This window comes from Lutra lutra, chromosome 11 (genome assembly GCF_902655055.1).
Source record: "Lutra lutra chromosome 11, mLutLut1.2, whole genome shotgun sequence".
NCBI lineage: Eukaryota > Metazoa > Chordata > Mammalia > Carnivora > Mustelidae > Lutra > Lutra lutra.
This window is the reverse complement of record NC_062288.1, coordinates 62,724,158-62,739,985: the sequence shown is the minus strand read 5'-3', so window position 1 is coordinate 62,739,985 and position 15,828 is coordinate 62,724,158. Positions and strand designations below refer to the sequence as shown.

At 56.6% G+C, this 15,828-nt stretch overlaps 1 protein-coding gene across 6 annotated transcripts in view; it reads right to left on the bottom strand.

Moving 5' to 3' along the window:
- Window positions 1–13,602, bottom strand: part of ADCYAP1R1 (ADCYAP receptor type I) — a 56,145-nt gene extending 42,543 nt beyond the window's left edge. For 2 of the 6 annotated variants that reach the window (XM_047695206.1, XM_047695207.1), the window contains exons 1-3: window positions 13,229–13,601; window positions 2,716–2,855; window positions 1,717–1,822 (exon numbers count right to left, since the gene is read on the bottom strand). In XM_047695206.1, the coding sequence (XP_047551162.1) occupies window positions 1,717–1,822; window positions 2,716–2,766 (157 nt within the window). In that variant the 5' untranslated portion in view covers window positions 2,767–2,855; window positions 13,229–13,601. Of the gene's footprint in view, window positions 1–1,716; window positions 1,823–2,715; window positions 2,856–3,786; window positions 3,903–13,228 lie in introns of all 6 variants that reach the window. The other 4 variants (XM_047695204.1, XM_047695203.1, XM_047695205.1 and 1 more) reach the window with 4 other exon arrangements.
- Window positions 13,603–15,828: the final 2,226 nt, after the last annotated feature.

Sequence of the window (15,828 nt, the reverse complement as noted above, 5' to 3'; positions counted from 1 at the left end):
GTTTGGATTGTGGCTTCAGCACATTTTTCTAAAAGCTCCTGGTGATTCTAATGCGCAGCCAGGTTTGAGAACCAAGGATCTGGTTTAAATACCACCTTTTCCATGAATCCTTGCCCATCTTCCCCAAGAGAACTCCTTTCTTCCTCTTCTGAGCATTACCTGGTGGTGAGGACCCCCTCCCACCTCGCACTGTCCTGCCCCCTCCTGGGAGGGTGTCCAACCTTACATCCATCTCACTCATGCCTCTGGGAGGACACCCCTGTGGCCAGGCCCTTGTGTCCCCCCCAACCCAGGGCTCCCCAAACTTCTGTGCAATTAACCAACACACAGCTCCCCAGGTCTGGTCCCCACCCCACCTCTACCCTTCCTTTCTGGATGCTTCTCACTACACAACCCCAAGTGTATCTGAGACCCGTGATGAAGGAGCCACGGCCCTGGGCTGGGAGGCAGGACACCTCAACCTGCCACTCACTCCAACCCCTGTGTGGTCTAACGAGTCACTGCTATCCAGGGTCCCCTTTTCCCATCCCCTTGACTAGAGGTTTGGACCAGGTACCCTTTTGGTCTCCTGCCACTGTGTGCCCATCTGGGCCCCCTGCTTCAGCTTCCCTGGGTGGTGGGACCTAGAATCCACTTTCGGCCTCAGTTAAGACCGAGTGAGAGCTCGGCCTGGAGGGAGAGGCCAGCATGACCAGGAGCTTCATTACCAGTTAATGCTCACTGACTGTACGGGGAGCTCAGCCCACAGGGACCATTACATTTAACTGGGCTGCCGATTAATCAAGTATTTAAACAGATGGCGCTCAGAAGAGCTCCTCAGAAATGGGGAGGATCCAGAGGGAAAAATCGAGCCCTCCAGTCAGGGAAGGGAGCCCCACCCTCCAGCAACTCAGGCACAGTTGAGGTTGGCAAGGCCACCAGGGAGGCCCTGGCCCCAACTCTGCAAGCTCCCACACACCCCACTCTGTGGGCCTGAGTCTGCAGGAGAGGCCTTACACAGACTTCTGGTTCTCAGCCAGGGTCCCTGCCATGTCCTTGGGACACTTGGAAAATGTGCGGAGGATTTGAGGTCATCAGTGGGATTGGGGGTGTTCTGGGCATCTAATGGGGAGAGCTATGATTGCTAAGTGTGCTGCCGTGCATGGCCCCATCCAGCTCCAGGAAGCAGTATCCTCCCCTCTCCGAGTGCTAACAGCAGCCGCAGGAGAACACTGCACCCAGCAGGCTTAGGAATGGGGTCCCTGCTGCAGCCTTGTTCTCTGGCTTCTGGTGGGGTGAGCACAGGAAGAGGGAAATGACCCCGCAATGCCTGCCCGGGGTTAACCAGGTGCTCTCCAACTCAGCCACTGGCGACAGCTGTGTCCCTGTTGCCACCAGGCCCAGGCTGCTTGCTAACAAGCTCTCTAATAGCCACTCCCCAGCCCAGACATCAGCCCGCTCCCAGCCCCCAGGGGATCAGAGGCGGCCAGTCCAGCCGCCCAGAACAGCCTCCTCCAGAATGAGGCATCCGGGGTAGGATGTCCCTGAGGAGGGCAACCCCAAGGTCACTGCCCAGAGCAGATCCAGGACTCCATCACCCTGCAAGGTTTCCAGAAGGACCCAGGTACCTGTACCCTCCACCACTTTCTACAAAATGGCCAGAGACCTGGATGCCAGTTTCGAAAGCCTGGCCAGGCTGTGATGGGAACTCGCTGACCTCCTCAGCACCCCACTCACCTGGGGAGGAGTCGTTCAAACCCATCAGGTCGTTCGCCCTCTGGATCTTCTCCAGGCACATGGCTTGCTCCTTCTTGAAGATGCAGTCAGAGTGCATGGAGGTGGCCTGCGAGGGACACACGGGACACATGCGATGGATGGGAGGAGCAGGCAGGAGGTTCACAGACAAACCCTGCTACCTAAGCCCCGGAGCAATGTGGGGGGTGGGGTGGGGCAGAAGCAGGGAGAGGATAGTGCCAGAGAGATTTGGGGGCCAGCAGGGGCCCCAAATATCATGAGGGCTCTTCTCCTTCACCAATTCAACATGTGGCCATCAGTGGCTTCCAGCCTTCCTTGAGTCTCAGTTTCCATGTGTTACAATAATATTAGCAAATACACATGCAGCTCCGTCCTGTGCGTGTGCATTATTCTGTTTTACACACACACACACACACACACACACATATACATAACATATAGCTCAGGAGCTCTACAAAGTAGGTGCTTTTCATCATTCTCCATTCAACAGATGTGAACCCTAAGCACAGAGACGTTAGGTAACTTTCTCAAGATCACTTAGCTTAGCAGACTGTGCAGTGAGGACCAGAACCTAGGCAGTCTGGCTCCAGAGACCAGGGGACTAGCACTGTACTTCAGGGGAGCAAGCAGGGGTGGGAGAGAGAAGGGGCTAAGGGAGTTCATCCTCTCTCCCCTCTGGGGGTTCAGGAGGCGTGCACACCCAGGTGCTGCGGGCAGAGGAGCACTGGTTGCATCCAGCGAGACCTACGAGCTGCTCTCATTCCCTCCTGCCCCCATTTTACAAAAGTGGAAACCAAGACTCAGAAAAATCACACATTCCTGCCCAAGGTCACACAGCTGGTTAGTGGTGGGCACTGTATTTAATTGTAGGACCAAGTAACTTTAAAGTCCATGAGAGCTGTATTCTCGTGCTGGGGCAGGGACGGTTCCTCGAGGGGACGTCTGTAAGCATGCCTGGAGAGGAGAGTCCTGGGCCCTTACCATAGGCAGCAGGAGGAAAGCAGCCAGGGAGGTCTGCAAGATTCTGGCCATGATGCTTCTCAGTCCGGACGGAGACTCAGGCCAGCTATGCTCGCCTCCCACTCAGAGCAGCCGCTCGCCAGCCCCGCGGTGTCTATGGGCTGGAGAGAAAGGAAGGCATGAGTCCTGTGGGTCCCCTGGCAGGGACAGGTATTCCTCCTGACACCCCCCCTTATCTACAGCAAGGCTCTCAGCCTATCAGGGTAAGCCCCTCCCTGCCTTGGTATATGTGTTCCTTACTCCTCCAGCAAACAAATATCCACTGAACACCTACGCAGCGCTCGGCACTGGGGATACAATGCAGGGCACAAGGGCTCAGGACCCCATCAAGCCATCAGAATGGTCTGCATGGCTTTCTTCTCTGTAGCAGACAACTGTCTCCCCCAGCTCCCTCCACTGTGACAGAGTTTTTGCCAGCATGCCCACCTAGAGAGAACATTACTCGTTCCTTCCCGCTTGCAGGTGTGGGCTTGTGACACAGGCCCCACCTACGGAATACAGGTGGGAGGGACAGGTGCCACCTGCAGACCCCCCGTCCTCGAGGCAGCACCCGTTCTCCACTTCTGCTCTTTTGCCCTGCCTGAATGCCAGAGCCAACCCCTGGGCCGTGGGAAGCCCCACACTGAGAGGAACGGGATCACCGTGAGCACCCCACCAGCCTGGGAGACCACCCTAGCTCCCAACTGCCACGTGAAAAAGAACTGCTCCTTGACTCCCGTGCCCACCACAGAGCATCGCTTCATTCCAGCTGCCAGGCCAGGGCTGCTTAGACGTAACCTCCTTTCACCCTGCCTCCTTTCACTGGGCCTCCAGGAGAAAGCAGTGGTTGCTGAAGAGCATGCTCCAAGAAGGGTAGGTCCCTGAGGACAGGGGCTGCCAGTGGGGACCGGACAGGGGACCGGAATCCAGTGGGGAGGGTGTGGGGGCCCTGGCACATTCCCGAGGGGGAGAGTCTGGTCTGCTTCTAAAATCTAAAATCGATTGTTAGCACACATTCCCTTCACCCCAGCAATTCCGCATCTGAGTATTTATCGAGAAATACTTGCACTTGGCCGAAAAAAAGCACGTGCAATGGCAGTCACTGCAGCATCACTTAAAATAGCATCCACAGCAGAAAAGGAAGCAACCCAGCATCCATCAAGCAGACCCTGTTAACAGGCCCCAGCAGCCATGCAAGGGAACACCACACAGTAATTTAAAAATTATTATTCGCATTCCTATTAAATTATTATTAAAAGGATTCAGTCGGCTGGTGTCAGAGCCCCCACCACAGGTGCCTGGGCTCAGAGACCCATGGTGGGGGGTGCACCCCAGCCATTAGTCTCCACATACCCCCCACTCCCTGGGCAGAGCTGCCGTGACCCTCATTCCTTTTGTGCCCCTGGCTTTTTGCCACCCGTGTGTCCTCCCTCCCTCTCCCCTAGCTTCTCCAAGCTCACTTTGGTGACCAGCAAGTGCCCAAAAAGGAGAAAGCAAATGAGCCGCAGGATAGCTCCACCAAAGGGGGACCCTGTCTTACCCACCTCTTGCTCTACTCCTCAGGGCCCACTCAGAGATGCTGAGGAAGGCCTTGGGGGTCCCCAAGAAATGCTCTGAGAAGCCCAGGGGTCCCTGAGGATGCTGATGCAGGCTTTCCCCTGCGGGTCAGGAAGGATGGGCAGGCTGGGGGAGCTCTGGCCCCAGCATCCCGGCACCCCGAGGCACCGGCTGTGCCAGATTCTCAAGCCTGGGTTTCTATACAGGACCCTCCACAACTCTACTGGTCATGGGCTGCTTCTGGCATGACCAGGCACTGCTGGTCCCCAGGGGGCTCGGTCAACCTCACTCTCCCTGAGCAGCCTGAAGCCCTGTGTGCTGAGGCTGGAGCTGACCCTCTGACCCACCTGGCTGGGGCAGAGGAATGCCTGGCCCCCTGCCCACAGCACAGAACCTGCAGGCTGTTTCTCTTGGCCAATGGAGGGCTTAGAAAAGCCACTGCAAGGCATCGAAAGCCTGAGATCCGCAGCTGACTCCTCCCCACCTGGGACAATATCAGGCCAAAGGCCGGTGAGATGTGAAGTCAGGTGGGCCCCCACCCACGACCATGCCGGGTGGCTCTGGAACCTCTGGCAGCCCATCTGGCAGGGTCACCAGCAACCTCAGCCCACAGGCGACACCTGGGCTCCGGCCCCAGCACCCAGCCACAGTCAGGACCGTTGACTTGTGTGGGTCTCAGCAGTGTTAGCCAGGAGGAAGATGACTCCTCCTCTCAGCTCCCTCCTGGCCAGCAGGGCCCAAACAAGAGCCAGAGAAGGAAAATGGGTACACAGCCTGTGTCACCAAGTAGACACAGTGCTCCTTCCTCAGGGGCCACCTCTCTTGTGCTCCCAGCAAGGTGCCACCAGAAATAGGGCCAGTGGCTGTCTCTGTCCCTTGGGGGAGACCTCTGCCCTGGGGCACAGAGCAAGGTTCCTGGAGAGGACATGTGGCAAGAGCACTCAGCCATGAAATCGGGGCTCCCTGCTCTCAGCAACACCCTGAGATGGCAATGGCACTACCTGCCTCCTTCAGGACGGGGACCCGGCAAATGAAGACTTGTCGCCCCCTCTCCGGCCCCTCTTAGCCCACACTCAGCCTGGACCACCCATCAGAACCACTGAGGAGCGTTTAAAGATACCCCCGCCCAACTGAACCACTGCCTCTGGGGTGGGGGCCCAGATATCAATGCTGGTTTTGGCTCTCCAGGTAACTCTCATGGAGAGTGGGATTTTAAAATCCCCATTTTGACCTTTATTAGAACTCAGAGAGCTGGCCCGGGAGAGCAAGCAGCTGCCACGCCCCCGGTTGCTCCAGGGGCAAGTGGGAGCACCAAGCAGGCAGAGAATGAGTCTGTGTTTGAGAGCTGGCTGATTTCTGATTATCTCCTCTCTCTCTCTCTCTCACACACACACAAATACACAAATACATAGAAACAGGTCCACAGAGAAGAGCACAAACAAACGTCAACCCCACAGAGTCAAAGAGAGACATTTATCCCCAGGGGGCATCGGTGCCCTGCCAGGCATGGAATACACAAAGGTAGAGACCCCTTCAGGGGCCGACAGACAACTCCGCACACACTCACACACACGGCCCTTCGCAGAGGCACAGACACGCACGCAAAACACAGAATAAAGACACGTACAGATGCAATCAGACGGCGGTGCCGGGATTCACCTGCGTTCGTCCGATCCCCAATCTAGGTAGTAACACACACCCGAAGCTGCAAAGGCATTCAGACACACAGAGGCAATGAGATACGTCTGGACTCAGGCCCGGGCGCACACACACACATACCCACATACCCACGCGAGCACGTACACGCTCACCCACTGGCACGGGGACGCCAGACTCGAGGGACGCCCCTGCCTGCTCCCAGCAGGCCCGCTGCTCTGATGAAAAACAAGCCGAAACAGAGGCCCCCGCCCGACCATCCCCCAGCTCTGCTTTGTCACTAGGCTGCTTGGGCCATGAGGGGAAGCAGCCCAGTGACGCAGGGTGGAGGGGCTGGGGTAGGCTCAGCTCAGGGTCTCATCTGGAGCTAGACCCGGGCTCCCCATGCCCACCGCTGCCCCCCCTTTTTTTAATTAAGATATAATTGACATATAACGTTATCTTAGTTCCAAGCACACAACGTAAGGATTTGGTATTTGTATATATTATCATCACAATAAGTCAAGTTAACATCGTCCCCACACAATAACGTGATTATCAACATGAGAACTCTTAAGATCTAGTCCCTTAGCCCACTCTTGCCTCTTGTCTGCTCTCCCCACCACTCCCCGGCCCACTGGACTCACCCGCGAGAGAGAGAGTGCGGGAGCTCTGGGGCCTTGATCTTTCCACACCCCCGCCCTAGCTGGGGACCTCAGGGACCTTCTCTAGCTTCTCTAAGACGAGTCTCCTCAGCCCCTTCTGGCATTTCTGCCCGCCCCGCTGTCCATGCTCTGACACCTCCCGGCCCCATCCTAGTTGCACAGCGCTCAGAGTTTATGGCTGGAGGCCACCTGCCCTGGAACCTGCTCCCATGAATGCGCCCCCTGGGCCTGCCGCCTGCAGCCCAGTCAGTGGCTCCTCCCCCTTGTCCTGGCTGCCTTTCTGCTCAGCACTCCCTCAAAACAGCCAATGACCCTCGCACAGGACAAGGCTAGGCATGGCCACTGCAGCCTGCGGTTGGGCTCTCGCCTGCCCGGCCCTTTCAGCCCAGCCACGCAGCTGGCGCAGGACGACCTGGTCACCAATATTCTTAGGCTCACTGTCTTGGGTCCAGGCTCTGCTGGGGCAACTGGCTTTTACAACTGATCTGAGAACAATTAAACTCGACTCCCCGGCATTTACGATGATGGGCATGGAGACCATTCTGCTGGAGTTTTAAGTCTTAGCCCTTCAGACAAGCCAGTTTTTCCTGTGCCTCAATTTGACTGTCTGTAAAATGGAAATAACAGGAATGCCTATGTCGTGGAAGTAAACTATGGAGCACACAGCACAGCCTGGTTCCCAGTAGGGCCATGTGGGGATTAACTGTTAAGATTCTTACTACTCTGTTCAGGTTTTTGTACCTCTTGCTATCACCTCCATCCCCATAGCCCTGTATCCCTTTCAAAATGGCAGCAGCAGGACCGCTGCACCTTTATTTGCTCAGGACTAACATTTATTAGACACTCAGTATATGCCAGGCACTCTTCCAAGCGACCAATTTGCATTAACTCCTTTTACCTGCCCAAAACCTTGAAGCAGTTACTATCATTATCCTCATTCTATAGCTAAGGTAACTAAGGCACAGAGAGCCCAAGTTACTTCTCCAAGGTCACACAGCAAATATGTGGTAGAGCTGGGAAGGGAACCCAAGCAGGCTGGCTCCAAAGCTTATACACTCCATCCTTACACTCCTGCCATTCTCTGTCTCTCATAAAAGGAAGATCAGCTCAGAACTCATTGTATGTTATTAGTGATCCTTCTCACACCTTTGGGGATTGGTCAGACCTTCTGGTACCCCCTGCCCATACGTCTACATCTGAAATATCTTCCTTGGAAAGAGTTCATTATAGACACACCACTTTAAACCTGAGACAGACTTTCAAGGCCATCTTCCATTATTACTACTGAGTTGCCTGTGGGGAGACTGATGCCAGAGAGGGGAAGATAGATCCCAAGGTCACACAGCCCAGAGGACTGGAGCCCTGCCTGGCAGGAAGGGATGTGTGACAGATACTTGGTCTAGAGCGGAGTCTGCTCCCCCGTTTACACTCAGGAGGTCCTCTTTGGGCCCCACCAGCCCAGTGCCTGATGGCAGCAGGAACAGAAAAGAGCAGCCGTGTCCTCCCGTGAGCCCCTGCACCAAGCAGACAGGAAGACAGCATCATCAGTCAGCACACCGGAGCCAGCGGTGACTCACTGGGCTCCCAACTTTCCCCATGGAGTGGGAAGGGACTCTGACAACCTCCAGTCACTCCCCAGGCCCCACAACCTGCAGGACACTTTCTGTTGCACCCCAGCTAGGGATGGTCCCGCCCCTGGGGTGGGGTGTCACCCCCTCTGTGGTGGCTGGTCCAGGGCCCTCAAGGGAAAGCTCTGATATCTTTCCACCATGTCCTTCCGGGCCAGCTTTTGCTGGATGCCCCTGCAGTGAGGGGATAGCACTCCACCTTCCCTTTCCCTTGGGCCACATAGCTCTAGGTGCTTCTTCTGCCCTCATGGGGCTGAGGCCAGCCAGGCTACCCCCTACTGAGCTCCTCAGGCTACCCACCATCACTCCCTGTCACCAGGCAGTGCCAAGCCTAACACGAGACAGATGACCCATGAGAAATGGATCACCAGCTTCCCTTGCTCACCACATACTCCTTTTTAATGCGCCTAAGCAGGCTTGTCCCCCACTTCCTCCTCTCCCTCCCAGGGCAGGAAACCAGAAAAGGAGACGGAAAGATAAAACGTTACCCACCCACCCCACCTCCGCCAAGTTTACTCCTCAAAGGAAGGGAACTACACTTTTTGGTGGGGGGAAGGAACAGGGAAACGTCTAGAACCTCTTTCCTCCTCAACAGGGTCAGAGCTGATGAAGAACGGAGCCTAATGCCTAGGTAAAGGGCATCCTGTCAGTGGCAGGATTAATCATTAACACTGATGTGCCTCTGGGTGTTCAAACCTTCCCCTTCCAGAGCCTGGCCACTGGGGTCCTGTGCACAGTGGGTGACAAAACCCAGGTCCTTGGAAGGATCCCTCATGATTCCACCCACAATCTCCATTGGGACATGTGGGAAACTGGGGCTCAGGGCAGGGAAGGGCTGGGCCGGAACTCAAGAGTGCATGCTGGCGGGGTTACCCCATCTCCCCTGTGAGGGTCTGAGGTCCTGTGAAACCAGGAGGCTTTCCCAAGGTCATGCTGCAGAGACCTTCCAGCTGACTGGTCCAGGTAGCTTAGCTGACCTGGAAGGGGTGTGGGGAGTTCAATGCCAGGGAGAGACCCACCCCCCTCCACCCCTCAAGAATGAGAGGCCATTTTCTGGATTCAGGGTAGAGGTGATGGTGGCTTGGGCAAGGAAGAGCAGCTGGAATGGAAATAAGGGAACAGTATCTAAAAACACAGGGAAAATGGGAAAGGAAATTCTCCTTGGCCCACCTCATGGGGGGAAAACGGCAGGAAGGAAATGTCAAAAGGGAACAGGAGAAGGAGGAAGAAAACAAAGGCAAGACCTGGTTCACCACACAGCTTTAAATCAGAAGCTGGGAAATGTGGAGAAGCCTACAAAGGAGCTATGTATTTTTTTTTTTTTTTCTCAGCCAAGCCTCTGTAGTGCCCATTTGTCAGGGCAGGGTGGGGGTGAGGAGATATGGGGGGAGGTTGAGGGCAGTGAAGGCAATGCATTGCCCTGGGATGAGAACATCCAGGTATTCCTCAAGGTCAAAGCCACCTCCTACTACCATCTCTAGGAAGCCCACCTAGAGATCTGCCTCCACTGATCTCGCCCTTGTCTGAGAGCCACCAGCCCCAGAAAAGGAGACCCTCCCTCCTGCTGGGGTCGTTTTGGGTCCCGTTCTGCTCACTGTGAGTTTCAAATCTTGCTGGAAACATGAGACATGTCCAGGGGTCCCTGCATCTCCCTCCTCGTGGAGGTGGGCACAGACCTGGACACAGAGGCTGAATGGGAAAGGGGACACAGGACCTATTTGGTGAGCTGAAGGGACATGATGTCATTTCATGTTCGTGAATGTTATCTCCAGGTGTCCATAGAGCAGATTTACCACACAGACACAGAGAAGGCCTGTCTGGGTGGGGTGCTAAGGCCAAGCAGGGAGCCTCTCCTGGCACTGACCCACTAAACAGATGGGCACTCCGAGCTCCGGGCAGAGTACAGGGAAGCATCCAAGGCTCCCTAGGGCAGCTCAGGCTCCCAGGACCAAGGCCTCCCTCCCTTCAAATGTTAAACCACTTTTCTTCTCTAACCTTCCGGCCTAGAGTTTGGCAAACACTTCGAGCAGGTCAGACCCAGCCTGTCACCTACTTCTGGCCAGCCAGTGAGCTAAGAATCATTTTTACATTTTTAAATGGTCAGAAAAAAATTAAAATACTCATATTTCATGCCACATAAAAACTATATGAAATTCAAATGGCAGTGTCCCTAAGCAGTTTATCAGAACTAGTTGTGCTCACTTGTTTTCGTATCATCTATGGTTCTCTCCCACCAGGACAGCAGAACGGAGAAGCTGCCACAGGCAGAACAGCCCGCAAAGCCCAAGTGTTTACTACCTAGACCTTTACAGAGAAAGTACGTCAGCCCTCCATCGAATCTCATGCCACGCATGCACTTTCTCCGTGCAAGTCCGTGTGCCTCTAGACTTTCATTACGGGAGACTTCCGTAATCTCCCTCGGGCAAGTGTCTGAGTCCCCAGGTGTGCCCAGATCTAGGTAAGACAGTGTGTCCCAAGGTCCCTATGTCTTTCTGCTGTTGCATATCCCACCCCAGCTCTCTGGCAGGTGTCGTTGGAAACCTCCATGCCTTCTCGACAGTGTGTCACTCCCTCTTTGTGTGTCACTGTGGGGGTGGCTGTCACCATGTGCCTCTTACAGCATCCAGAGCTCAGTACAAATGTCGCCACTGAAGAGTTTCCAAGCCTGTATGTTGCCACACACATCTGGACCACTAGGCCCAGCACGTTTCAGTCGCGGACTCAGATTCCTCTGTTCAGGAGCAGCTAAGGTTCCAGGGTCTTTGGCCCTAGCAGTGTAGAAAGCCCCCAGGCAGCCCTGTTTGGGATATCAGACCTCTGCTCACACACCTTCCGAGACAGGAAACCCACTGTCACTCCCAGTGTGGGCTCTACGCTGGGTGGCTCTCAGGGAGGCGAGGCCTTCCTGGCACTGAGCGCAGCTCCTGCTCTGTGCTTGGCACTCCTCGGTTCTGCCCTCTGGCAGACAGCACAAAGTGTCCTCCACTGAATCAGCGCCAGCCCTCGGTCAGTGAAGGCTTCGTCCCTGGGAGGCCAGAGGCCTGGGACACTCAGTCTGAGGCCACTTCCCCGGGAAGAAAGCCACTCTGTGGCCTGAGCTCTTGTTCTTCTTGGCCTCTTAGCTGTACATACTAATCTGTAAATACCCATTTTGTGTGTTTGGTTTGTCAACACAAGTTGAGAGAGTGTCCCAATGCAGAGGCATGGTAGGGAGAGGTGACCACATTAAAAGGGGGGGGGGGGCGCAAAGTATTTCTCCAATCAACCCCCTGTCACCCTGAGCTTTACACCAAAGGGGACTTCCATGGAGGCTCGAGCCTGATTAGCCCTCAGTATGCAGGGAAGGGTCCCTTGAGAGGCTCCCCACAGACACCTATCCTCATTGCACACAGGGCCAAACAGACCAGAGGGAGCCTAGCCCAGATACAGACCCACCAATGAATCATCACAGAGGAAGGGACCGGGTCCACATCCCTGGTAACCCATACACCTGCTGATGGATTAGCTGGAAGATTTGGCCCCAGGCCCACCCTAGTGTGTTCTGTCTCTGAGCTGTTGTTCAACAGTGGTTTGTATCCAGACAGGCCCCTCTGCTTGCCCTCCCAAGGTCAGTGGGGAACAGGAGCCCCAGATTCAGCAGGGCATGGGGGGTGGGCTCTGCCTAGCCCACCTGCAGCCAGCACCAAACTGAGATTGGGGCTCCTGAGAAAATCTGGGTGCTGCTGCCTCCCCAAACTCCCCCAAGCTCATAGTTTTTCACCCCCTTCATTAGTTCACATCACCTCAAAAGCCTCTAGCCCAACTGATGCTTCTCTCTCTCTGCCAACAGCAGTCCCAAGGCAAAGACCAACCCAAAGACCCTGCGTATTGCCATCCAATTCTCCAGCCACCCCACACACAGGACTGTTCACCAGAAAGCTAAACGCTGTCTTTCTTTTTTTAAGGGTGGAGGGCATTGCTTTATGGGACACTGTAAGGCAGGAGTAAAGTCAGGGAGACTGCAATAAAAGCATGGAAATGGTCTGGAGAAGTCACAGGGGTCCACCACCCCTCCACCAGCAGCTTTCTAAGGGAGCCTAAACTCCTTCTAGTGGTGAGGTTCCATTCCCCAGCAACGTGTGAAATGCAATCAGCTTCTGGCCCGGCTCCCTCCTGAGCGGCTAGCTCCATCCATTGGAGCCCTGGCCCCCTCTTCTGACCTGCTCAAAGCGCCAACGACCGGCCCAGGATGTGGCCCCCGCCTCTCGCAGCTGCAGCAGGAGCCTGTGCCTTTAAGGCGGCCGGCAGGGGTCTCGGGCTGGCCCACTTTGGTCCTGCGGGCGAAGCTCTTCTCCCACAGGTCCCCTTAGGCGTTTCCTTTGAAACCACCTAAGCCCAGGCATCAAGACCCCATCCCATATGCTCCGCGAGAAACCAAGAAACGATGCTCTCTTGAACAATCCCGAACGTGTCACTAGAGATGGACATTCTAGGCTGGCCCCTACCCCCACCCACCCAGCACATCGCTTGCCCACCCCTGAGACCCCGTGAGGACCGCAGCACCCAGAGACCCTCCAGGATTGCCTTCCCGATCCGCGTAGGCGCGTCCGCCGGCCTTGGGAGTAGGGAGACAAGTCCCTCTGGCCGCAATGCCTTTCCTGCCCCTGGTCCTCCCTCTGGCACAGGGAGGGGCGAGAGATAGCTCCCTGGGGGCTGCAAGGATCGACTGCCCCAAGTCTAACCCAGATATGGGTTAGGGGGTAGGGGGATGGGGGGAGGGGGCGTTGTCAGACTGTCGCGCAGGAAGGGAGCAGCAGCGGGAGGGGGCTTCATTTCGATTTCGCAGGTTGGCCCGCGCTGGCCCCGGCCCCCTATCCGTCGGTGAAGGACGAGGCTCGCGTGGATCACCGGGCTGGAGGAAGGGGTCCGCTGTCTCCTGGGGTGGGGGGAGGCGGGGGACGAGGGTTCTGGATCGGGAGGGGGAGCGAGGGGGGGGGCGTGGAGGTGCAGGGGCGGCTGGGCGGCCCTTACCTGCTCACAGCCGGGCCTCGCCGCGGGGCCTGCGTGCTGCGGGGCGGCCCGGGGCACACTCCGAGTGGAGGGCGCACAGGGGAGAGTCCGCGCCCCGCGCCGCCCGAGGATGGGGAGCGAGTGCGCCGAGGATGCGCGCACCGAGCCCGCCTCTCCGCGTCCGTGTGTCCGCCGGAGGCCGGTGTCCGCTGGTCCTTGCGCGGCGGCGTGTGCGTGTGCGCACGCGGCGACCGCGCTCGCCTGGAGCCGCCACCACCCGCCGCCGCCGCCGTCAGTCACCCCCCGGGCCCCCGAGCGCGGCGCCCCCCGCCTGCCCTCTCCCGCCCCGCACCGCGCGCCGCCCAGGCGGCTCTGCCCTGCGGGAGAGGCGCCGCCTCCTCCGCGAAGCCCGGCCTGGGGCCGGAGGGAGGGGACCGACCACCGCCTCCGCCACGCACTTCGCAGAGTTGGGGGCGGGTGTAGACCAATGGGCGCCCGGGGGGAGGGGTTAGGCCGGGGGTGTGCGGGGGAGCGGGACCCCGCCCGCCGCGTTCACCAGGCCTGGAGACAGACATCAGCCAGAGCTTTGGCCGAGACCCCTAGGCGGACCGTGCGGAAGCAACGACCCCCTCTGTCGCCCGGGGTTCCGCAGCTCAGAGTCCGGTCTTCCCTGGGGCACACTGCCCTCCTTTCCACCCTCCCCAAGATATCTAGAGTGAGAAAGCCCTCTACCTTCTTCCTTCCGAGTCCTCAGGAGTCCCTGTCTGTCTGAGATTGTGCTGCCTCCTCCGGGAAGCCTTCCTTACTTACGGGGCAAGTCCAGACTCTGGTTGGGTTACTCTTTGCCCCGATAGCCTGGGCCTGGGAAGGGCAGCCAGCTTTGGCCTGGCTGGATGAACTCAAGTATGACCCCCTGGAGAACATCTCTACGGCTAGAAAAGGGCAGGGGGCTTATAACAACTGAACAGTGATGCTGCTCTGGAGTCAGACTGACTGCGCTCCAGTCCCCGCCGAGTCAGGGCTAGCTCTGAGAGCTTGGGTGAGTGCCTTGACTTCTCTGAGCCTCAGCTTCTTCACCCGTACATGGGAACACCTACCCATCTTGACAGCAGCATTAGGTAAGAATGGTACATAGACCCCATACCAGGTTTTCACTGATTTTATTTACTCACTCATGAATAAATTAATATTGCTACTGTTATTGTAGTCCTACTCCACCTCTTCCTAGTACAGGTGGATAAATGAGGCTTAATGAGGGGAACTGAACTGGTCAAGGTCATGTCGCCAGCCAATAGTGGAGCCAAAGCCTAACTGAAAACAGTTACCCACTCCCAGACAAGTACTTTACCCCTGCCCCACTCACAGGGTCCCAAACCCCTCCCCCACTCCTCCTCACCCCAGGCTCCTGCCTGCCCCTGCTCTGGTCACACCCCAGGCCTGAGCAACCCAAAAGCTCTCTCCATACCCCCATCCATAGTCCTGCAACCAGGCTGACCTTTCTCAGTAAGTTATTGTCCAGCCTCCCCTGGGCCAAGCCTTGGGTGTGGCCGCCTTGTTAAGGAAGCCTCAAGGAGAGAGGAGGAGGAGAAAGAGATGAGTCTTTCCTTGGGGATTCCAGTCCAATCGAGGAGAAGAGGAATCCATAATGGAGACTTATAGGAAGTAGCTGAGGCCCCAGAAAGAGGCAAGGAGCTCCCAGACGCTCTTTCCTTCCAGTCCAGGAAACCTTCCTGGAGGAAGAGAATGCCAGTCCTTCTCTGTGTCAATAAAGAGTGAGACCTCCCTAGAGAGAAGAGGGCCAGGTGCTGTGTCAGAGTTTGACAGATGGACAGACAGACAGGACTCCCCTTCTGGACCTGGCTACCCTCCTGCCTAGCTCATTGCCCCAACCCCTGGGAGCCTCCTTTCTTTGCTGTGAAGATCAAATGAGATGCTGTGTATGAAGGTGCTCTGTAAACTGAAATGTCAGCAGAGAGAAGGAAAGGCTGCCTGGAGTCTCCGAGTCAGGAGGGAAGCAGGAAGTTCAGGATGCCGGGGACCTGGGAGTGTGGGGAAGGGGGAAAATCAAGAGTAACCTACAGCAGGCCAGCTCAGCCTTGAAATGTCAATGGCCAGGGTCCCAGAAAGGTCCCCTTTGTCTCTGAGCTTCTTCATTCTGTTCTAGGTTTATTCCCTTTTCTATACTAGTGCTCTAGGTCCCACTCAAGGTTTCTGTATCCCCCTGTTGTCTCTTCTGTGTCCCACATGTATGTCTTCTTTGTGGACAGTGAGCACTTTTGTTAATTGGTCCTGGAGGAGGGACCTCTCCAATTCTCTCCAAAGTGCTGTAGGGACCGGCCAGCCTTGCAGATGGACTTCTAATCCCAGCCCTACTAAGGATCATCAGCCTGGGGGAGGCATGGAGGTGACCATCAGAGCTCAGATCCAGGAAGGTTGTTCCAGTCCCCTTCCCTGTGAATGAAGTGCCTGAGGCCAGAGGGACAAGAGTCCTAGGATGAGGACACACAGGCAACTTTTCCGTCAGGACTGGGACCACAGCCTGTGTCCCGGTGTTCACCTCAGTGGTGTTCTACCTGGTGGGTGGCCTCCATGATGCTGGGGGCCCAGGGTGGGCTTTCACA